The sequence below is a fragment of the Phyllostomus hastatus genome, unplaced genomic scaffold (genome assembly GCF_019186645.2).
Source record: "Phyllostomus hastatus isolate PE091 unplaced genomic scaffold, TTU_PhHast_1.1 phas_contig_30, whole genome shotgun sequence".
Classification (NCBI taxonomy): Eukaryota; Metazoa; Chordata; class Mammalia; order Chiroptera; family Phyllostomidae; genus Phyllostomus; species Phyllostomus hastatus.
The window spans coordinates 5,956,056-5,979,554 of NW_025333841.1; the positions used below are offsets into that span (position 1 = coordinate 5,956,056).

At 39.2% G+C, this 23,499-nt stretch overlaps 1 protein-coding gene across 2 annotated transcripts in view; it reads left to right on the forward strand.

The window, feature by feature from the left end:
- ATP11C (ATPase phospholipid transporting 11C) overlaps nt 1-23,499 on the forward strand; it is a 184,949-nt gene that overhangs the window by 106,284 nt on the left and 55,166 nt on the right. For both annotated transcript variants that reach the window (XM_045839388.1, XM_045839387.1), the window contains exons 6-18: nt 4,164-4,292; nt 5,994-6,097; nt 8,221-8,271; nt 9,213-9,277; nt 9,596-9,677; nt 10,619-10,769; nt 11,252-11,449; nt 16,313-16,474; nt 17,173-17,324; nt 18,335-18,406; nt 20,258-20,331; nt 22,371-22,474; nt 22,909-23,090. In XM_045839388.1, coding sequence (XP_045695344.1) covers nt 4,164-4,292; nt 5,994-6,097; nt 8,221-8,271; nt 9,213-9,277; nt 9,596-9,677; nt 10,619-10,769; nt 11,252-11,449; nt 16,313-16,474; nt 17,173-17,324; nt 18,335-18,406; nt 20,258-20,331; nt 22,371-22,474; nt 22,909-23,090 — 1,526 coding nt within the window. The remainder of the gene's footprint in view (nt 1-4,163; nt 4,293-5,993; nt 6,098-8,220; nt 8,272-9,212; nt 9,278-9,595; nt 9,678-10,618; nt 10,770-11,251; nt 11,450-16,312; nt 16,475-17,172; nt 17,325-18,334; nt 18,407-20,257; nt 20,332-22,370; nt 22,475-22,908; nt 23,091-23,499) is intronic.

Here is a 23,499-nt window from a genome sequence, read left to right on the forward strand (position 1 = left end):
GTTCCCTTTCTTTCAATGTCCTTTCCCAGTTCACCTTTGCCTTCAAGGTGTGCCCTAAGCCCTAAGCCTGGCCTGCCAGGACCTTTGAGATCTAGCCCATATCCATTTCATCGGGACTCAGTTTGCACGTCAGATGCAGGGCCCCTGGAGGGACCCTGGTAGTTACTATACAAGCAAACCCTAAATGTTGTTTTAGAAATTCTCCGTTTGTGGTCTTTATTTTTCAGGGCCTGAGAATCACCTTCCATCCTTTAATGAGTGTTTCCTTCTTGTGACATGATTTAGAGTTTCATCCATGTTTCCTTTGTGTATTTAAGCATCAATTATGGTTTTAGGAAAACAGCATAAGTTTATGTGCTTGAGGAAGGAAAGATCCAACAAAATAAAATGCTATTTACAAATTAGTTCAATTATTGACGCTGTTGCTCTTGGCAACCTATGCAGATTGGTAAAGAAAATAAAATTGTTCCTGAATAGGTCTTACAATCCTCATCCTTATCTGCCAAATTATGGAGCAAATAGGCAAGTGTGTTATTTATTAGCTCAGCATTTCACAATGAGTGTGTCTAGTTTGGTGTGTCAAATATCAGTTATTTAGCTCATAAAGTGGATTGTCTTCTGCCACCAGCACCTTCTTCCCTTTATTTGACGGTGCTGTACGGAAGTGTTTTCTGAATATGCCATGGTGTGAAAAATGTTGGGAAGTGCTGGACTGGACGATTTTCCCTACATTTTCTCTCCCAAAAACATTGGGAGTAAACTAGTTACAAGGTATTGGTAATAATTATAATTAATACCTATCAGATGGTGTCTGTGTGCCAGGAGTTTGCAAGGCACTACCTTTGTCCTCATTTCATGCTCAAACCAGTCCTGTTAGGTAGTTAACGATCATCTAGGGCACTTACCCAAGGTCCTATAGGTAAGTGGCAAAGCTGGGACACAAAATCAGGTGAAAAAAGTCTTACCTTTTAACCATCATAATTTTTTAAAATTATATTTTATGGATTATGCTGTTACAGTTGTCCTGATTTCCCCCTCACCCCCCCACCCAGCACCCCCCACTCCCTCAGGCAATCCCCCCACCATTGTTCATGTCCATGGGTCATGCATGTAAGTTCTTTGGCTCCTCTATTTCCTACACTGTACTTTATATCCCCATGGCCATTCTGTAACTGCCTATTTGTACTTCATACTCCCCTCACCTCTTCACCCATTTTTCCACACCCTCATCCCATCTGGCAACCATCAAAACGCTCTCTGTATCCATGATTCTGTCTCTGTTCTTGTTTGCTTAGTTTGTTTTTTAGATTCAATTGTTGATAGATAGGTATTTATTGCCATTTTATTGTTCATAGTTTTGATCTTTTTCTTAAATAAGTCTCGCTAACATTTCACATAATAATATTTTGGTGATGATGAACTCCTTTAGTTTTTTCTTGTCTGGGAAACTCTTTATCTGCCCTTCAATTCTGAATGATAGCTTTGCTGGGTAGAGCAGTCTTGGCTGTAGGTCCCTGCTTCTTGTAAATCCCTTCTAGCCTGCAGTGTTTCTTTTGAGAAATCAGCTGATAGTCTCATAGGAACTTCATTGTAGGTAACTCTCTGCTTTCTCTTGCTGCTGTTAAGATTCTCTCTTTATCTTTAACCTTTGGCATTGTAATTATGATGTGTCATGGAGTAGGTGCGCCACTTTGCATCCATCTTGTTTTGGACTCTCTCTGCTTCCTGGACTTTCATGTCTATTTCCTTTGCTAAATTAGGGATGTTTTCTTTCACTATTTTCTCGAATAGATTTCTAATTTCTTGTTCTTTCTCTTTTCCTTCCGGCACCCCTATGATGCAAAAGTTGGACCTCTTGAAGTTGTTCCAGAGGCTGCTTATATTATCCCCATTTTTTTGGATTCTTTTTTCTTGTTCTAATTGATTGGTTTTTGCTCCCTTATGTTCCAAATCATTGATTTCGTTCTTGGCTTCATCCACTCTACTGTTGTTTCCCTGTAAATTGTTCTTTATTTCAATTAGTGTATCTTTGGTTTATGACTGGATCTTTCTTATTCTGTTGAAGTCCCCACTGAGTTCCTTGAGCATCCTTATAACTTGTGTTTTGAACTTTTCCTCTGATAGATTACTTATCTCCATTTCATTTAGCTCCTTTCTGGAGTTTTGATCTGTTCATTCAGGCCGTGTTTCTTTGTCTCTTCATTTGGCAGACTCCCTGTGTTTGTCTCTATGTATTAGGTAGAACTGCTTTGACTCCGTGTCTTGGTACTATGGCCTAATGTAGTAGGTGTCCTGTAGGGTCCAGTGGCATAGCTTACCCTGTCACCCAAGCTGGGTACTTGAGGTGTGAGTGAATATACCCTCCTCTTGTAGTTGAGCCTTGGTTGCTGTTGGCAGGTCGACGGGAGGGATTTAACCAGGCCAGCTGGCTAGGAGGACTGGCTGTGACCACTTACCCCCAACTTCCGCCCTCTGTGGAGGATCAGCAGTGCAGGGTCAGGGTGGTGGTGCTCTGACATGGTCTGTAGCTGTTCACTGGGTCTGCAGGCTCTGGGGTTTCACTGGTGGTGCAGGCCAAGGTCAGCCCCCACCTGTGTTCTGCCTAGAGCCACTCTTCCAGAGGTATAAAACAATCTGAGATGGCTGCTCCTTGTGCTGGGCTTGGAAATTCCCAGGTGAAGCCAAGCTATGAAACTAGGCTGGCTTCTGCTCGTGCCGGACCTGGGGCTCACTGAGGCCTGCTGTTGCTTATTTGACAGGGTTTAGAAAGTCGTGAAGAATGAGCCAAATCCAGCGCATTCAGAAAAACAGCTTGGGTAGGCTGTAAGTTGGGTGGGGTGGAGTCTCTGGGGATCTCCAAGGTGGGTCAATGAGTGGTGGCCAGATTGATGGAGCCTCAGGTATGGCACCAGCTTATCAGCTCAGTGGGGCAAGGGTTCAGAAAAGGTACAGTCGCCTCTGCTTGCCTTGATACCAGACCTGTATCCCGTTGGTGCCTTTCAAGGTGCTATCTGGTTCTGGAGCTCAGAGGGAGTGAGTCTGAGTAGGTGAGTCCATGTGTGACTTCTTTAAGAGGAACTGCTTAGGTAGCAGTTTCTTTCACAGACTCAATCCCTGCTGGTTTTTTGTAGCCAGAAGTTGTGGAGACTTATCTTCCTGGGACTGGAACCCTGGGCTGTTGGTCCTGGTGTGGGGGTGGGACTCCTCATTCCCAATATATTCCTCCTGGAATTTGATGCATGACATGTGGATGAGGGACCAGTCTGTTCTGCGTCAGCACCCCTCCCACCAGTCTGTATGGAGGTGGTTTCTTCAGTTCCATAGTTGTCAGACTCATTCAACTCAATTTCTGATGGTTCTGAATGATGGTTGTTGAATATTTTAGTTGTAGTTTTGATGTGGTTGTGCAGAGAGGTGAGCCATGTCTGCCTGTGTTGCCATCTTGACTGGAAGTCTCAACCATTTTGATTGATTCCCTGCGTTACTAAATTACCTGCAATAGAAAGGGTTCATGATTTCTTCTCTCATTTTTTTTCTACTTGAGCTTTTTTGTACTTGCACATAGGAAATTGTTTCTCATTGCTGTATTAATTGACTGTTCCGAGAGCAGGTGAATTGGTGGAAAATGACCTATTTGAATTTTTCAAATGTTCTGAGAAAATAGGTGCCTGTAATTAACAGTTTTCTGAGCACTGAAGAAAGAATTGGCACCACCCAACAAAAATAGCTGTTAACACATTGACAAGAAAACATATTAAAATATGTGTGAATGCAGAGGAGGAGTGTTACTGCCCAATATTTACGAAGTGCTCAAGTTGAGACATGTAGATTTTTTTTATTCATTCATGAAGTGATAATGATCACTGTCTTAAGAAACATCAGTGCCAGAAACATTAGAGAGCACATGGGTCCCTGGGTGCAGAAGTGTCATTCATTAGATATTACAGTTCAATGCTAAGGTCACCTGAAAGCATCACAAGTCCTCATGACCTTAAAGGGGATGCTGAATGTTGAGTAATATTCCTTCATCCGCTTTCATGTGGTGTAAAATGCTGAGACACTTTCTGAGCCCCAAAACAGGAAGTCTCTTGCTACTCTTTTGACTTGCATATAATGAATCCTTTGTTTAGAGTTAAGAATATTTATATTTTTTTCCATTCTAGGTCGGCGATGTAGTAGAAGTGCAGGCAGATGAGACCTTTCCCTGTGATCTTATCCTTCTATCTTCCTGCACTAGTGATGGAATCTGTTATGTTACTACAGCCAGTCTTGATGGGGAATCCAATTGCAAGGTAATGCCGACCACGCCTTAACATTTTAAGCTCAGGATAGTTAGTTAGAAAATACTCTTTTTTCACTGCCTTCTAATTATTTATCTTATTTTATTTGTGTGAGTTTTGTATTTGAAGACAGCTCTTCTATAATTATCTTTTAGCTTCTAAGCAAATCCCTAACTTTAGGGAAAAGGGCAGTGTTGGGTGAGGAAACTGCGTGTCCCAAATAAAAGCCACCACATTTTTAATAGCATTGCTTGCATTTCATAGTGATATAACCCACTCAATATTTTATGTAGGCTTTTAAAAATAGAGTAATCATAAGCTGAAACTATATAACTATAAAAATAATTTCAACTACTCTCACCTTACAGTTTGATCTGTTTTTATTTTAAAAGTGATGAATATTTTTCCTTCAAAATGTTTGTTCCTGACATGTAGAAAATCTAATCTGGAGTAATTTGATTGCTTTTTAAACAGTACCTTAGGGCGTAGTTTGTCTAATGTTTACTTTATTGCAACTAGTAAGAATTATAAAACCTGTTCAAGTAAATTTGCTCAAACTTGGAAAAATCAATTACTTTCCTGGTACTTTCTGACACAGTCAGTTCTTGGTCATTGTCCAGAGTTCCGTGGAGTATGAATATGTGTTCTCTACATGCTGCCTTTAAGAAATGATACTAATATGCTCACCTCTGTGTGTATACTTGAGAGTTCTCCTTTGTTTATTCCATCTGGAGTTGAGTACCAGGACTCAGTATAAGAAAAAGGACCGTAAATGCCTTAGATGACTACCTTCTATACTTCCAGGGTATGGTGATAAACTAGTCCCATTTAAACTGTTCAGAAACAAAGTTGTGTTCAAGGGAATGTCAAGATAAAAATCAAGAAATCTACCTAAAGATTCCCTGAAAGGGGAAAACGTTTTTAAGTGGATCCAATCAAATCAGCCGAAAGTACGTAGGTTTTCAAAGTCAGGAGAGAGTTTTAAAGACAGCTCAGGCAGTTCCATAATATTCCCCAGAGACTATGCAACAGCTTTCCCTTCGGTGGATGTGGTGCAGTCTTTGAGTCTGTGTCAGCCTTTCTTTGATGATTTATAAATGGGTTCACTGGAGCCTGCCTTGAGTTCTGGGTAAATCAAGTACACGATACACACTAGTCGAATATTCTGTCAGACTAAAGCAAGACACATCATATTCCTGCTCCTTATATGAAATGTAGCCACTTTGAGCGTTTTCAATATCATTAATTATGCTATTTGTGTAATGAAACTATTAATGATTTTTTTCTTTCTGTTGGCAAGATGTTAGCAGTCTTATGACCAAAAGGGGCTTAATTTATATGTGTATATTTATATCACCATACACTAGGGTGAGCAAAATAATAGGTCTCAATAAAAATGAATGCATTAAATTTTTATGGGGGGTTTCAGTTAATTACATACATGCTGCAAATGGAATTCTCTCTGCTATCAGTACCAATAAAAGCTTTTAGTTTTTTTATTATTATCTTTGGAATCCCCTTGCAGCAGGGTTGTCTTTCTCATTATTTGTAATATATTTTGAGGCTTTTAGTTAGTTGGAAATGTGCCTCAGTACTTGTATTATTCTGCCAGGGCCTCTTCCTAAAACATACTGTGTCTCTGGAGTCAGGTGGGTGTATGATTATGAAAAGAAGTACTTTCTTGGGTTTGCTTTTTCTTCTGCTTCCATCTAGACGCATTATGCAGTGTGTGATAGCGTTGGACTACGGACACCTGAATCCATTAAAACCCTCCGAGCAGCCATTGAATGCGAACAGCCTCAACCTGACCTCTACAAGTAAACATCACCTGGTTTCATTTTAGTGCTGTCTGTTGGCTCTGCCTATCTTTGCCACCAGTATCGCAAAGAATCACCCACCACTTACCAGCCTCCTCTCCTTTGTGTTTTTATGAGCTATTCCTTCCTTCTGGCAGGGAAATGAATTAGAGCAGCCTTGTTCACTACCAGCCCAAGATAAATCAGTATGGGCTCAAGCATCTGTTTTCACTTTTGATTTTTCTTTTACTTTTGTTATTTGTAAACATGGCCATCCATCAAATGTTAAAATGATATTATCCTGTAAGACTGGCCTACCAAATTCATGCATTAACCAGAGGTAACTAAAACAAATGCACCACTTTGTGTGTCTTCTTACATCAAAGATAGAAGGGGGTGTGGAACCATGGAATTAGTAGACACTCTATCCTTTTATGTGATGATGATGATGAACTGCATGTTTCAGATAAGCTTTGCTTTTTTTTGCGGCGGGGGGTCCACAGTGAACAGTTAAGTAAAGGGAGTAGTATAATGGTGTGATGTCCTCTATTTTACTACACTTAGGCTTTCTGGAGTAGATTTGCTGATGAACAGTAACTGGGTTGTCAGGAATTTGGAATTTGATTTTTAAGCTGGTCAGTTTGGTTGATTAGAACATGGTATTAACTCAGGTCGAGCAACAGGTTTTTCCCCAGGTGTGCCAGTTACTTTCATTGTATTACACCATTACAGATGGGGCATCCATTACCTATTCCAGCCATCTCGGTGATGAATGCTGATGGTCATAATGGGTCAGATGGTTGGATGTAGCTTGTATGAATGCTCAGTAGTGGAGAAACAAAATACCAATAGTGGTCTTACTACAAGAACAGTGTCCTCCCTTCTATCCTCCCTTCCTTCTTCCCTCTCTCCCTTCTTCTGTATCCACCTTGATATTAGGAACTAGGACCACAAAGCAAAACAGCTGTGCCCTGCCTACAAGGAGCTCACAGTTTGCAAAGGAGATAAAACAGTAAAGCTAGACTTACAGTGAGGTAAGAGAGGTGAATTCAAAGGTCCATGGAATCACAGAAAACGGACTGGCTGAATTAGAGACAAATACACATTCTTGCATACTTACAGGGCAACTCCTAAAGCCCTAGTTACCTTAAATATGAAGGAGAATTTTTTTAGGTCAGGGAAGGTTATTCCTAATTTTCTAAACTAGATTGAGTGCCCTTACTATGTGACTTCAGAGTGCCTTGTACTTTCACTGCCCTGGTGGTGTAATCACTTACTTTGAAATTGCCTGCTTGTCTGTCTTAGGGCAAGTAATGTCTTTCTTACTCGTTAGTGTATCTCTAGCACCTCGCACAGTACCTGCACAATTAATATATGATGACTGAACTAGCAGAGCTTCATATTTTGGAATACAGTAGTCATTTTCATTTTTCTGACAAAATATAATACAGATTGTAAACTACAACACTCTTGTTAAGGAGGAGTTGGGCCTTTTTATCCCATTCTTTCAGCAATGCAGATTATATATGTCTACCCATATTAAGTGATTGGATCAAGCTCAGTAATGACATCAGCTGCAAGACAGTTGGAATTTTCCAAGATAATAGTCAGTGGTTCACCGGCTAAAACTAATGCCATGGTTCTCAAAGGCTTGTTCAGGCCAGCAGCATCAGCATCACTTAGGAACCAGCTGGGAATGCAAATTATTGCCTGAATCGTAATCTTGGGTAGGGGCCCCAGAAATCCATAGTTAAATAAGACCTCCAGTGATTCTGATGCATGCTCAAGCGAAAGAACTACTGAACTAAATAATGGGTTTGAAAGCTGTGTTAGCAGCAGAAAACTTTCTTCATATGAATATATAAAGTATAAATGAGAGGGGCGTTATATGCATATACAATGCCAAGGAGATCCTGAGAACCAATTTAGAATATTTGTGTTCTTAGAATATTATTTTAAGAAGTGGGTTAAAATGTAAAACTCCTTGCCATTATTTCATAACTTTTCCAGAAATATAATGGGCATTCATAGTTCCGAGCCTTATCTCTCTTGCATTCTTTATATTTTGACCCGTTTTCATTTTTGTGATATATAGGTTTTACCTGGATATAGAAAACTCATTTGCTGTTGTCTTCTATTTGCAGATTTGTTGGGCGCATCAGTGTTTATAATAATAGCACTGAGGCTACTGCGAGGTTAGTTTGCTATTCCTTTCATCTGTCCTGCGGTGGGGGATGCTTCACTTTTAAGCCCTTTAAAATGGCCAAATACATTTTTTATAAAGAGAGATGTGAAGGTGAATAAATCTGGAGTAACTAGCCAGTATCCCACTAGAGGGTCTTAAGTAACTAACCCTTTCATTGGTAGGGGCTCTTCTGTGGAGTGTGTGTGTCCTGGAAGAGGGTGGTATTAGAAGTGATGTCAGAGGTTCCCAGAATTGCAGAGCTCCAGACACTTTGATATTCCCAAATCTCTTCTAGGCGCTGTATTGTCCTTGGTTGTTCAGTGGTTTAAGGGAGAGTCATTGTGGGTATGGGCAGTGGATAAAGTGCTGGGAGAATACATAGGCTTCAGTAAAACAAAAGGCTAATCATTTATAACAAAGCAATTCATATAAAAAGAGGTGTTTTTCCCCCCTCTTTTATCATCCAGTACCTCAACTTTTCCACTTGGCCTTTATACCATACTCAAAAGGAAGTAAAAGAAACGCCTGGTTGCCCAATGATCCCCCCCAAAGGCGGGTTTACTCTCCTCTCTCTAAATATGTCAGTGTGTCTATTCCACCTCGACATTTGCCTCCCCAGTCTTTTGTCTGTCACCTCTTCCTGTGTCTTGCTGTCTGCTACTTTGTCCTGTTCTGGTCTTGTTGTCTATGGCTCATAACCCTTTTATATCTCTTTACCTCTGTGTGTTAATGGCTACTCCTGTATAGTGCTTTTCCCTGTGCTCTATCTTCAAGTAACTTCATAGGGAAGGGTCTTTCAGCTGGTTCTGGGGAGTAAGCATATGGTACAAGTAGACAAATACATTCTGAACCCAGGACATGGATGTATGGGGAAAATATGTCCCCAAAGTTGATGGTGCTATTTATTGGGTTGTTCATTTTTTAATTTAGCTCTGTTCATTTTTTATTTAGGTCTTTGGGACCTGAAAATCTCTTATTGAAAGGAGCTACACTGAAAAATACCGAGAAGATATATGGTGAACAATTTTTAAGATATACTTATCAGAAATACACTTTATGAAGTCTGTGCCTGAAGAGTACATGTTAAAAATTGAACATAGATATTTGCCACTGAACCTTAGCTTATTTTTTGATATTGATAATTTATAAGATAGTAAACCAACTTGAAGGATGACATATTATGTAGAATTAAAATTATACTATAAATGATATATCAACTGTTGAATACAAGAGGGTTTAAAATTCCTACTTTTATAGGATAAAAAAATGCATACATCCAGGGATGCGGGGAGTTGGTTGTAACTTAGTTTTCATTTTATTCTGTTATTCCTTAGGAGTTGCTGTTTACACAGGGATGGAAACCAAAATGGCTTTGAACTACCAAGGGAAATGTCAGAAACGTTCTGCTGTTGAAAAGTTAGTGTGCACCACAATTTCTTTAGTTGTTCTTGAACTGGGGTAGTTCCTTCTCAAGAATTCCAATAAGAACCCTAATGAAAAAACAATGTCAATTATAATAGCAGCTGCCATTTTGAGCACTTTTAATGTTACCAGAAACTGTACACAATGATTTGTATTTCTGATTTTGTTTAATACTCTAAGCAGCTCTATGAAGTAATTCCTGTTAGCCCATTCACTTCACAGATGAAGAAATCATCTCAGAGATAAGTGACTTGCCTAAGCTCACATAGCTACGAAAAGGCATAGCTTAGTTGATATGTAAATGTATTCTATTTACTTCTGGATGATGTTGTTATGTTAGTTGTTATATTTAAGGAGTTTCTACAACATAGATGATAGTCTCTGGGCAAATGTTGAAGTGGAACCCGGCAGCACTTCAAGCCAGTTGACGCTGGCCTGGACCTAACTGTTGTTGGCATGGATACCCAGCCCATCAGTGACACCCTCCCCATAGCTCTACTTGCAGACTAAGAGAATCCACAGTGAGCTTGAGAATTTCACATTTGCTTTTGCACCCCGTGCTCCAAATCTTGAGGATTCAGGGAAACAGAGACAACCTACTCCTCCTATTGGGGTTGAGTAGGTAATGCTGTGTGCGCGCGTGTGTGTCCTATTGTTTTATAGGATCCTTACTAAAGGCGGGTTAAGCTAGTCAGCCGTTGCACTTTGGGGAGCACCGGTCACCAACATACAGGTCAGGCATGGCTTTTCCATTTTACCACTTGAGATTAACACTCCACCAGTGATAACCAAGGTTCATACATACTTAGAGGCTTGTGCTGTGGTCACACACCATAGACAGGAGAAGCTTTAGAAAACTGAATAGTTCAATTTACACCTGGTTGATATCTTAAGTAACTAGATGGTTTTTCAACCCATAATATCTTATTTTCCAGGTCCATTAATCTCTTCTTGATTGTGTATTTATTTATCTTACTGACCAAAGCTGCAGTATGCACTACTCTAAAGTATGTTTGGCAAAGTACGCCACATAATGATGAACCTTGGTATAACCAAAAGACCCAGAAAGAGCGGGAAACTTTGAAGGTAATTTGTTTTATGCTGAAAATTTTAACTATAGCACTTTCTGACCATGCCACCCTTTATTGAAATGCTGCTCAGATAATGATGCCTTTGAGTTTTAAGTAATTGGGGCAAGAAGCTGGCGTGTTAATATATAATACAAGTTTGTGGTTTATTATGCAAAGACTGTAATGAATGCCAACATGTAAACTTTGCTCTTGCATTCCTGTCTTGCGGTAGGAGGAGAGGACAACTTAAGGACGTAAAAAAGTATGGAGTCAAAATGTACACTTATGGAAGAAGAATGACAATCGAGGGTGTTTTCACATCCTGTGATAATCATCTTGACCAATGATCTAGTTATTGTCTTCAGGAAGTTTTGTCTTTATAGCATGAACAGTGCTTTCAGCATTGAAGTGAAAGATAGAAAGTTACCTAGTTTTTTATATTACACTTGTTTAATAGAACTGTGCATCTAATTAGCATGAACTATTTGTTTGTTTTAGGTTTTGAAAATGTTCACCGACTTCCTCTCGTTTATGGTTCTGTTCAACTTTATCATCCCTGTCTCCATGTACGTCACAGTAGAAATGCAGAAATTCTTGGGCTCCTTCTTCATTGCATGGGATAAAGACTTTTATGATGAAGAAATTAATGAAGGAGCCCTGGTTAACACATCAGACCTTAATGAAGAACTTGGTCAGGTTAGAACTTATTTTCACTTAAAATAAGTTAACATAGTTAAAATATCTTTTTATCGTAGTCTGGATTACTGATATATGTAAGCATTTAACATTTGGGAATGTGATTCAGAGAGAAGAACTTTATACAGACATGCAATGAAGGTGTGCGATGTTTTCATAACTATACCATCAGTCATTTTACTGGCATTTTTGGTAAAGACTTCAATTTATGTATTGAATTTGAATGTTAAAGAAATTCTAAAACTCACCTGGTGATGCTGTCAGGTTATGGGTTATTGCTTTTGGAACAGGAAACATGTAGTCTTCAGCACCAACTCTAACCATTTGTGGATAGAATATGGGGTAGTAAATAAAGCAATTTTATAAATGCATTTTTGTTCCATAAATTAGATTGACCAGCATTGTCCTATTGACATTTTCTTAGTACATTTCTGGTCAGATGGAATATGGACCTAGAAGCGGTTATTTATCCTAGTTCAAACATTTAAATGAAGGAAAAATGTGAGGGCATGAACTCCTCAAAATGCTTTTTGCTTCCCATACCAACGTAGCCCAGGCTGTGACCTTGTTTCTGACCTGAGTGGATTCATTTTCCCATGCAATGCAGTCTAGCTGTAGTTCTTCAGGTGACAATTTCCTAGGTGCTTTTCTTACCAGTACTGAGAGAGTTTTTCCCCTTTGTCTCAATTTACTGTGCCACGCAATGATCTTCACAAGCTCAGGGAAGTTTTTGGCTGCATTTGGTTCTCATGATATTTAGAATGTCAGGGATGTGGAAATGTCATTCCTGTGACTGTGAGATGCAAATTCAGTTAATGGAACTGTGTGGCTGGAACAGGGCCTCACACTTGTTTTAAATGGTGCCAATTTGCATCTACATTTCAAAACTCTCTTCCTGAATTTAGTCCCCCTCCACCCCCGCTCTCTATTTCTGTTCTTTACACAGCCTTTACATAAACCGAAGTACCCTCTTGACAGCTCCAGTCACAAGAGTGAAAAAATTCTCCAGATATAATTTTGTTGAAACCTGACTTCAGGACTCCAGGATTCCGAACCATGGAGTCTGCAACCCACAATGATACTAAATCACTAAGGATACAACAAGAAATGAATGAATGCTTTCCCCTTAGATACAGTTCTCAGAAGATTCTTTTGTAAGTGATTTCAGCTGCAACAACTGACCTTAGCCTTTTACAAACCGGAAATTTTCATCAGGGACAGAGGTATATGAGCAAAACTACTCTGGTTCCTATAAAAGGCATTAATTAGCAGCATTTTTGCATGGAAAAACAAAAATTAAATTGCAAACCATCTCTGGGGAACTTTTTCCTGACAGCTGACATTTTTTAAAAACGAGTTTGTTTTTAGAGAAAGGGGAAGGGAGGGAGAAAGAGAGGGAGAGAAAGATCAATGTGAAAGAGAAACATTGATCAGTTGCCTCTCGCACGTGCCCTGACTGGGGACCGAACCCACAAACCAGGCAAGTGCCCTGACCGAGAATCGAACCGGCAACCATTTGCAGGACGATGCCCGATGAACTCAGTCACACTGGTCAGTGCCTGACAGCTGATTCAGTTGAGCAAATTCAGTGCTTGGCTATGTGGATTAACCTACCCAAAGGTGAACATGGCTAGTGAGGCTCGGGCTACTGCAGATTAAACAGCCATCATTCCACATACGGTGCCTAATGCCCACCAGAAACAGGCAGGATATCCAGGCAGGTTCCACTAGATAAGACTCTTAATCTGTTCCTTTCAGATCTCCACCTCAGCAGGTTCCATGTTACCTATGGGAATGTAATCCCTATCATTTAGACTGTATTCACACTGCAGAAGGTAAAGTGGATCTTTCGGTGATGATCTGATAAATTTGATCCTTGAAAAGAAACTACCGTCCTCATTTCATCCACCTCCAAACAAAACCTGCTTTTTGGGTGTGATTGTCATTTGCTTTATATAACCAGACCACCACCTCAATTTATGCAGTGGAAAAAAAAAAAAGCAACTTGCCATCATTATCCGCTTACACGTGTAGAAACTCCCCAAGTGAAAATGGCAAAGAAGTCTTGAAATAGTTTCTTAGATCATGTAGCTTTCAGTGGAACATCACACACAAAATGCAATATAATCAGTTTTCTCTTTGATGAATCATAATTTAAGATATAGAGGGCTTTGTATGTTGCTAAAAGCAGCGTCAATTAGTTTTCATCAACACTATCGCAAACACTTGGCGTAACCCTTTTAAAAATGACCCACATTACTATTTTTAAAAATAGGGAGATATGTTTAGGGCAGGGTGTTACTTCAGAAACAAAAAGAAGTAGACTGCTCACCCAGTTCAGTTGGAAAAGGATTGGGGCCTTTTATAATCAGACATCAGTCTTTTCAACTACCAAATGGTGTCAACCTGTCTTGAAAAAAGCACCGCGGGGATAGCCTCCTTTGTCATATCCCCTCCCGGTCTTGCAGCCATGCTTAATGGTGCATCTGAGGATGTACTCTGATGCCAACAATTCAATCCAGTGATACGTATTGAACTTCTGTGTATGTAGGATATGTTCTTGGTATTGGTGGTTATTTTTATATAATAAACAAGAAACCCTCAAGTTTTGCACCATTTAGTTGGAGAAATTCACATATCGTACCTAACTATAGCAATATGATCATAATAGTTCAGAAAAATTAGGGAGGGTGGGATGATGCAGAGATGAGTCCAGTATGTTTAATTTTGCTTAAGTCGGTAACAGTGACAGTCAGCATCTGTATAACACGTCATAGTTTACCAACATATTTATTGTCAAGCTTTAATTTGTATTCTTTACAGCCTTTTGCAGCAGGTTTAGTTCCTTAAGGCTAATGTTTATAGTTCAGAGAAATGAAGAGAATTTCCCCAAGGTCTCAAAGTTAGCAGGTGCTAGAGCCACACTCCATTCTAAGTGTTCCTTTAGGTTAAACATTGTTGACCAGTTTTGAATTATGAAATAGGCAATTGTATGTGTTCAGCCTTCAATTCAGAGTCTACCTTAGAACACCTATCTCACTTTAGGTTTTCCATCCATGAAGTGATGGGTTTGAGCCTGTTGATAGAGAGGGGCCTTTTTCGGTGGTTCAAACCCACAATTAAAGAGGAAGAAGCTGTTGAGAGTCAGAGGCAAACAGCAGTCTACCACTCCTCAGCCGTCTGTCTTCCTTTAATATGAGAATACCTACTTTTTATTAACAGTCAATCCTCTCCTCCCCCTTTCCTGAGTATAAGATGTATGTTAGAGTAGTGATTCTCTAGTATGATCTTGAAGCTAGCAGCATTAACATCACTTGATGAATTGCTAGAAATTCACATTAACCGACCCTGTCCTAGAGCTACTGAGTTAGAAACTCTGGGGGATAGAGCCCATCGATCTGAGTTTCAATAAGTCCTCCAAGTAAGTGTGATGCACACTACGGTTTGATAATTACTATATTAGGTTATAGTTTATTGGCCTATCCCTTTGAGAGTTACTGTATGCAGAGCCATACCACGCAACCTATTCTATATCTGCAAACAGTCACACTTTATATTTTTAAAATGACCACCTTTGACACTCATAAAAGGTTTCCTAATGAGTTCATTAATGTTCACCCTAGCACAGGAGGTACGATAAGCAAGGGTAACCTTTAGGGCAAAAGGAAAGTTAATAATTTTGATCAGAAAAAAAGCCCCAAAGACTTTTCATTTAACTGGAAGAAATCTAACAACACAGGAATAATACCACTTGGATTAATTTAAAGAGAGAATTCAAACTTGGCTGGCTAAGAGGAAAAAAAAAATAGGAAGATTGGAATTCTATATTTGTACCAGTGCTGCTAACGTAAAAAGCTTTGAAAAATAATTAGAAAGCAACTACTTCTGGAGTTCCTCTCTTTCTCCCTTACATAATAGAAACCTTAATCTTGGGCTTATGCTTTTTCCTGTCAGCCCATAATTTTAACTATTTAAGCATAAATTGCCAAAAGGACAATAAAATTGTGGGTTTCCAAAAGCCAGATGTTATAAATAGAAGAGATAAAAAACTGAGATAAAATAGAAATGCTCAAAATGACTTATTTCACATGGAAAATTTACTTTGTAGCTTATTTTTCCCATTATTTATGAAAATTTGCTTATATTATACTTCAACCTATCATAAAACTCTGCTTTTTTTGTTTGGAAACTTTTCTGAGATGTATCTGAAAATATATATGGTACATGAAAATAAATTTCAATTATGTTTTTGATCATTATTGACTTACTGTGTCTCTTGGTCAAGTAACTTAATATTATCATCTCCCCTGTCCCATCTATATTTTGTAGCTCTTATACATGTTGTATGAAACAGTACATTTTACATCAATCCAGCATATTGATAGAATATTTTACTTTTTAAGGAAAAGTTTTATCATATCCCAGTTAGTTTAGGTTCCGGTCAAATGTATGTTTATATTTGGGTGGGTGGGTACACACACGTGTGCACGCATCAGATAAGTGGTCAGTATGTTCTTCTTTTCCCCTTGGAAAATTGACTGTTCTTATGTAACTTCTTTACATCACAATGAGTAAGTATTAAATTGAAGGGTTCTTTGATAAAATAGACAGACACATTCTTTTTTTCTATTAACCATCTATATTTGAGTAGATCTACCTCAGACGTGTGATACTGTTTTGCTGTCTTTAAAAATACTCATTTCTCATTCATTTGACAATATTGTTTCTGTAACTTCCTGGCATTTGACAAGAAGTCTTAGAAAGGTGTTTTCTATGAGTATGGAATTTGCTCTGCCTTATACCCAGCTACATACTAATCACACTGAACAGAGTTAAAATGTATGTTTGTGTCCTTGTTTTTAGGTGGACTATGTATTTACAGATAAAACTGGAACACTCACTGAAAACAGCATGGAATTCATTGAATGCTGCATAGATGGGCACAAGTATAAAGGTGTAACTCAGGATACTGATGGACTCTCTCAGACTGATGGACCCTTAGCATACTTTGACAAAGCAGATAAGGTGGCATTTTTCTTCGTTACCATTTTACCTTCAGAAATCAATCTATGTATGCCTGTGTTAACCCTGCAGAGTAGAAATGAAGAATTTGGGCCTGTGACATAGACTTTTGAATAACCATTTGTTCTCTCATTTCACCTTTCTTGTTTTACTAACACCTCTGGAATTTGTAAACAGGTATTGTAGAATTTATAAGTAGAGAGAATTATGGGAAACTGCATTTGGGTAAAACTTTCACTGCCCTGTCTGTGTGATTGTAATTTTTGTGCTTTGTCTTTAAAATCTGAGCTACTCCAAAAATGGTGTCTGTTCAAATCATTCAAGTCATTCAAGTCCCAGGAGTATCTAGGCATTAAATGAACCAGAGTTCCCTGTGCCTGAGCTACTGCCAGATTGTGAATTAGATAATGAATGAACTCTTTTAGGCTATGAAGAAGTCACTGCTTTGGTGTTAGCTGGAGTTACACTAACCTGAATGAGTTAACACAGCCCTTAGGGTATGTTAGCTGAGAACCAGGAGTGCTGTTAGGTACTAAGAGAATATATAGCTCAATTGAGTATTAAGAATTTATAAATTTCTGCTAACTCAATTTGCCAGAGGTTATAACTTTCTCTTACATTAATATCTCTGTTCACGGACTAGTTACCAAGCGATCGAAGTGAAAATAATATAGTTATTTTTTTTTGTTACTGTTTAACAGAATCGAGAGGAGCTCTTTCTGCGTGCCTTGTGTTTATGCCATACTGTAGAAATTAAAACAAATGATGTTGTTGATGGAGCTACAGAATCAGCTGAATTAATTTATATGTCCTCTTCACCAGATGAAATAGCTTTGGTGAAAGGAGCTACAAAGTAAGCACTTACACTATTGTAGATGAGTAAGTTCTACAGATCTGCTGTGCAGTGCTGTACAAAGCTGTACCTATAGTTAACAATACAGTATTTTAGCACTTCAGAATTTGTTAGGAGAAAGATCTCATAGGAAATGTTTTTACCACAAACAACAACAAAAAAGGGACAAAAAGAAACTTTGAGAGGTAGCAGATATGTCTCTTACCTTAATTGTGGTGGTAGTATCACAGGTGTTTGCGTGTGTCCAAAGGCATCAAATCTCACACATTAAATATGTGCAGTTCTTCGTATATCAGTTATAGCTCAATAAAGTTGTTTTAAAAACCCTGAGGGAAATTGTAGAAGAATACATTAGCATTTTTGAAGAGTGAAAAAAGGCACTTCCTGTACTTGTCCTGAAAAAGTGAAATTACAGGACAGGAGTTTGTCGGTTTTTTTTTTTTCCCTCTGTTTGCTTCAGTAACCTTATCTTGTAACTATTCTTATTCTTTAATAAAAAGTCAGACTCCTTTATCTGTAAGTTTATGGAAAATTCCCAAACCCTAACAATTAAGAGCAAAAAGAAAATAGTAATGCATAGCTATAACTTACAGTACTATTTATGTATTCTAGCCAGAAGTCTAAATGTTCACGTTATATTTTGCAAATCGTAACAATGGCCACTTTTTGTACAACGCATCATTTCTGAAGTGCTCCCAGCAATTTTGATACCGTTTGGGAACAACAGTTCCATTTTACCCAGGAGGCCCCAGATAATTAAGTAGCTAAAAGGTCACCCAGTGTGTTCGTTACAGAACTGAAATTACAAATTGCCTCTTTCTTGATTACAGTCTGTGACTGGGCATTGACTTGCTCTGTGTTATCATCTCAGCCAGTAAAGTGAAATGCAATTGTAGATTGAGTTCATATGAAAGAGAAGAAAAGAATAAAAGATCGCAAGTAACCCCAGTGCATGGGAAATTAGTCATTCTTTAGAGACATACAAAGGTCTTTTTTATTGTTTTTGACAGGTATGGGTTCACATTTTTAGGAACTCGGAACGGCCATATGAGAGTAAAGAACCCAAGAAAAGAAATAGAAGAGTAAGTAGCACTGTGTGTGTGTTTGTTACGTCTTAACCCCGCAGTCAACCTTAGTTGAGTTTATTAGTAAGGGCAGCAAAGGAAACTGATTGCATCTGTAAGTGTAGGACTCTGCTCTCCCAGTTCAGGGTTTTATGTAACAGTAGTTGGAGGAGAAAGATGTTTTTCACAGAATGGCAGAAGCAGAGATTTGAGGTAGAAATGATACCAGTTTGGTTCACATGAGTCCAGTGGCCTGAACGAGAGTCTGCCTGGGCTTTTCTTTCTGAAATCAAAGTGCCATTTCGTGTCTCCAGCACACGCTGCAAGAAAAACCAGTGAACATACATGAAACCTTCTGTCCAGAACTCAACCAATAACTGGGATTGTTTCAAGCCCAGCCAGTCATGGCAGCTTCGGTGTCAGAAGCTTTGCCTTGCTCTAGATGCTCAGGGTTGAGCCTCAGGACAAGTACTCTGATGCGTCGGTGTCCCCCCAGCAAACAAAGCCACCTTGGCTTAATAGCAAATTTGAATTAGGCTCTGTGATTAATTTGAATTCCTTCATCTGAACTTGCAGTTTAATTATCTGGCTTACATTCTGGCCTGCAGCTTTTCACGCGAGACCCGTCTCACAAACCTGCTTAGGGAATATGCATCCCCTTTGGGGAGAGATGCTCAGAAGCCAGAGGAAAGCTCTTTGGCCTGACTGCCAAGAGCCCAGAATCATCATCAGTTCAGGTTGTAGCCAGTTCACAGGAGTGTCCCTGTCTTGGCCAACACCAAATGAAACGCTACATATAGATATCTTACACACACACACACACACACACACACACACACACACACACAGGCAAAATCAGTGACCTCTTCACTCCCATTGAAAACAAGCTTTGTAATAAATATTTTTAGGTCAAATGCTTTGTATCCACGTTATTTATTTTCAAGAAAAGTATTTCCTCACCTTTTGTTAATAATTAACTCTTATTTTTACCCCTTTGCATTCTTTCATTTGATTAATATAACTCAGCCATCGCACACAAATCTAATCATATCATTCCACTGTGTAAACTCTTCAGTGGATTCCTGTTGCTCTTACGATAAAATCCCAGTGTTCTCATTTCCCAGCCCCTGCTTAGCTCTCTTACTATTCCCCTATCAATGAGATTTCAAGCCTCAGTGAACTGCTTTATAGCCTCCTTCCCATGGTCCATGTGCTGTGCTGCTCCCGTGCCTTTGCACATGCGCTTCCCTCTCTCAGTATGCCGTGCTACCCTTTCTTCATCACCTCCCTTGGAGAAAACACAGCTCAGATACAACTGTTTCCTGGAAGCCTTCCTTCGGATGTCTTCTCCCCTGTGAGTTCCTTTATAACAGTATTTGGCAGACTGGGAGGTACTCATCTCATGACCCTCTGACTCCTTTATTATATGGGGAGCTCTTTGAGGGATGGGCCTCAGGCAGATTCCTGTCTATTTTCCAGCACCTAGCAGTGTGCCTGCCACATAGTTAGCATTCCATAGATGATTAAAGTAATTGGCAGGGTGAGACAATTTCTAGACCTCTTCAGATATGGTTTGGTGGGACATCTCATGGTCACCCATTCCTCTGTAGTTACTCTCTCCTTACGACTGTTGATATTATAGCAAGAGGATACAGATACCCCTTACCGACAATGGTGTCCTCTGACAGCATGTTCTAACTGCTGGGAAATTCCAAAAATGCAAGGGAAATCACCAGTTGTATACTTAACCAGCATCCCTTACCCCAAGAGGAGAGCTCTGTTCATTTAAGATGTTTGAATATTTCTCTAGTGTTTTATTTTTCCCCAATGTGCTCTAGGTATTTTACTTTTCTCATTTTTCTTATAAAGGTTCGAACTTCTTCACACCTTAAATTTTGATTCTGTCCGCCGTCGTATGAGTGTCATTGTGAAGACTCAAGCAGGTCTGTATTTTTAAAATGTGACTTCTCTTTTTCCATTTTAGATTTATATGTTTATGTTGACAACTTCCAGAAAGGAAACATTTCAGTAGTAGTTTATGATTACCTAACACCAGGCAAAGCAGTAGCTTTCGTATAGGCCTTAATGTATTTATGTAAGTAAGTACATATGTTCAGCTTGCCAGATTGTCAGTGGCAGAACCCTTGGTATGACAGCATGTACATTTTCTTAGAAACTGAACTCGACTCCTCAGTCCTGGTTGTCCAAACAGGAACTGAAAGGGTGACTTTTTTGTTCCATGTACCAGTCACCAATAATGTCTATATGCATCAGACCAGTAGAGTTGTGGGGATTGTGGTTACTAGCCATAAAGTTCTTTTTCTTTTCTTGTTTTTAAAAGCTTTTATTTATTTTTGTACAGGGGAAGGGAGAAAGAGAGGGAGGGAAACATCAATGTGTGGTTGCCACTGGCTCGCCCCCTACTGGGCACCTGGCTTGCAGCCCAGGCATGTGCCCTGACTGAGAATTGAGCTGGCTGCCCTTTGGTTTGCAGGCCAGTGCTCAGTCCACTGAGCCACACCAGCCAGGGCAGAAGTTCTTGAGTATAGAGAATTACTGGTTATTCCTCCCTGACCTTCCTCATTCCACACTGCTTTACATTCCCTGGAAGCCGATGAGCTAAAGATAACTAAGGGCTCATCTAATGGCAAAGGGCATTCTAATTTTACCCCAGCACTCTGGCCTCTTTGACAGAATAAAGAAGCTTGCCCTTTGCAAGGGAAACAGTACCATCATCCCAGGCCCCCCCACCATATCTTTGGAAGGAATCAGGGTGGTTGGTGGTTGAATTCAGCATGACTCATAGGGAGAACTGTTTCATTTGTGGGCTCTCAGAAGCCTCTGTATCTGTGGGGGGTGTGTGTGTGTGTGTTTCCAGGTGGTTTCTTCCAAAATAGCCTTGATTACTTTTCTAGTAATTTAATTTCTAGTATTCAATCTGTTGCATATTCCGTAATGTGAGGATGGGAAGATACAGACAGGCTCTACAGGGAACACATCCAACTTTACATTATGTCATTGTGGAATTTGCTTTGTGGCTTTTAAACAACTTGGATGTGTGAGAGAAAATGAAATAAAAAACACTTAATATTTGATATACTGGCTGTTTTTACCTGTGCACATGCATACATGCATTCTACTGCAAAGGGTAAGGTGTCAGGGGCCTTGACCTCTGAGCTACACTTTTTTTTTTAATTGTTGAATTCAGCATTTTGCCTTATAAGAATGAAGTTTCTTTCTTAATGCTCAACTGTGACTACTTTCCAGGGTGCATGGACTGATATCAAGCTATAGTTGTACTACCATTCTACCAAGGTATTCTCAAGTTTTGGGTAAAAACGATCAAGCTACTATTTTAAAAGCTAATTTGTATAATTATTTAAAGTGAGTCCTGGCTGGTGTGGCTCAGTGCATTGAATACCAATCTGCAAAGCAAAGGGTTGCCAGTTCGATTCCTAGCCAGGGCATATGCCTGGGTTGTGGGCCAGGTTCCCAGTAGGGGGTGCGCGAGAGGCAACCACACATTGATGTTTCTCTCCTTCTCTTTCTCCCTCTGTTCCCCTCTCTCTAAAAATAAATAAAATCTTTAAAAAAATTAAGTAAAATGATTTGATCTTGTTGGATCACATGTGCTCTATAAATCGAGGTTGACAGCATTTTCAAAGATCATTCAGATGCAGCTTCTTGACACAAGCACAGTCTTTCATGATTCACTGGAAGGAAGTATATTTTAACAGAGGTGCATGTTGTCAACTGTGAGTTATTACTTGTGTCCATATTGGTCTCAAGAGGTGGTAAATATTGTCCCGACAGAGAAAAGATCAAGATGTCTCCTTCCATTTGGGGGAGCATTGCAAGGCAGGCTCAGGATATACTCATATAACAGCTGGGTGGGAACGTCCACTCTAATAGTTATTCTGTTATTAAAGTCCCACTACCAGTCTTCAAATTCTAAGTCAAGTACTTTGGTTCTTTATTTTAGGAGATGTACTTCTCTTTTGTAAAGGAGCAGACTCAGCAGTTTTCCCCAGGGTGCAAAATCATGAAATTGAGCCAACGAAAGCCCATGTGGAACGAAATGCAATGGTGAGCGTACAGCCCTACCCCTGAGAAATAGAAAGAGAAACGCTGGAGATGATTATGTTTATGGGATTGCTGTTCAAATATCTGTGTGGATTTTAGCTTATATTTATGGTCTATTTTTAGATTTAGGGCTTTAGTAATATTGTTTTTCTTAATATAAAACATTATCCTATAGCAAGTTTCTTTTCAGAATTTGCAGCCTTCAAGACTTTTCAAGAATCTTTGTATTACGTTCTGCTTTTATTTTCACCCCCAGAGATAATTATTTTGTTATTTTGAGCCTAATTGAACGTTACCTTTATAGTTGTAATTCTTTTTTTTTTAAACTAAAAATGTGTCAGAATTTCTTTTGTGTGGTAAAGCAAGAGTATTTAAAGAGAGTGGTTTTTTTTTCTATTAATATGTGCATAACTAGAGGTCTCCTATTTTGCTTCTAGGATGGGTATCGGACACTTTGTGTAGCCTTCAAAGAAATTGCTCCAGATGATTATGAAAGAATTGACAGACAGCTCATGGAGGCAAAAATGGCCTTACAAGACAGAGAAGAGAAAATGGAAAAGATTTTTGATGATATTGAGACAAACATGAATTTAATTGGAGCCACTGCAGTGGAAGACAAGTAACTAAAGATGACATTCTTATTATTTGAATGACCAGGCATTTAGGGGGGTATCTGTTCAGATTGGTAACTAATCTCCAGTTTTGAAATGTTTCATTTTGCATATCTACACACCAGATTTTGAATTGTTGGTAGAGTGGTTTTCAAGTTAAATATTTGTGCCTTAGAACAATGAATCAGACATCTCTATGGTCTTGTGAATATTTACGAAGCCATCCATTTACGTGGATATTTATGAAATAGTCTTATTATGTGTAGGGAGCTTTGTGCTGGAGGCATCATTTGACCTGGGGTGGTGCCTGGTAGAATGGGTGAAATTTTTGACAGAGATGAGCAGAAAGGAAATTCAAGGTAGCGCAAATAACATGAGAGTTCATTGTAACCTGGTTTAACAGAGTAGAGCTTGTTT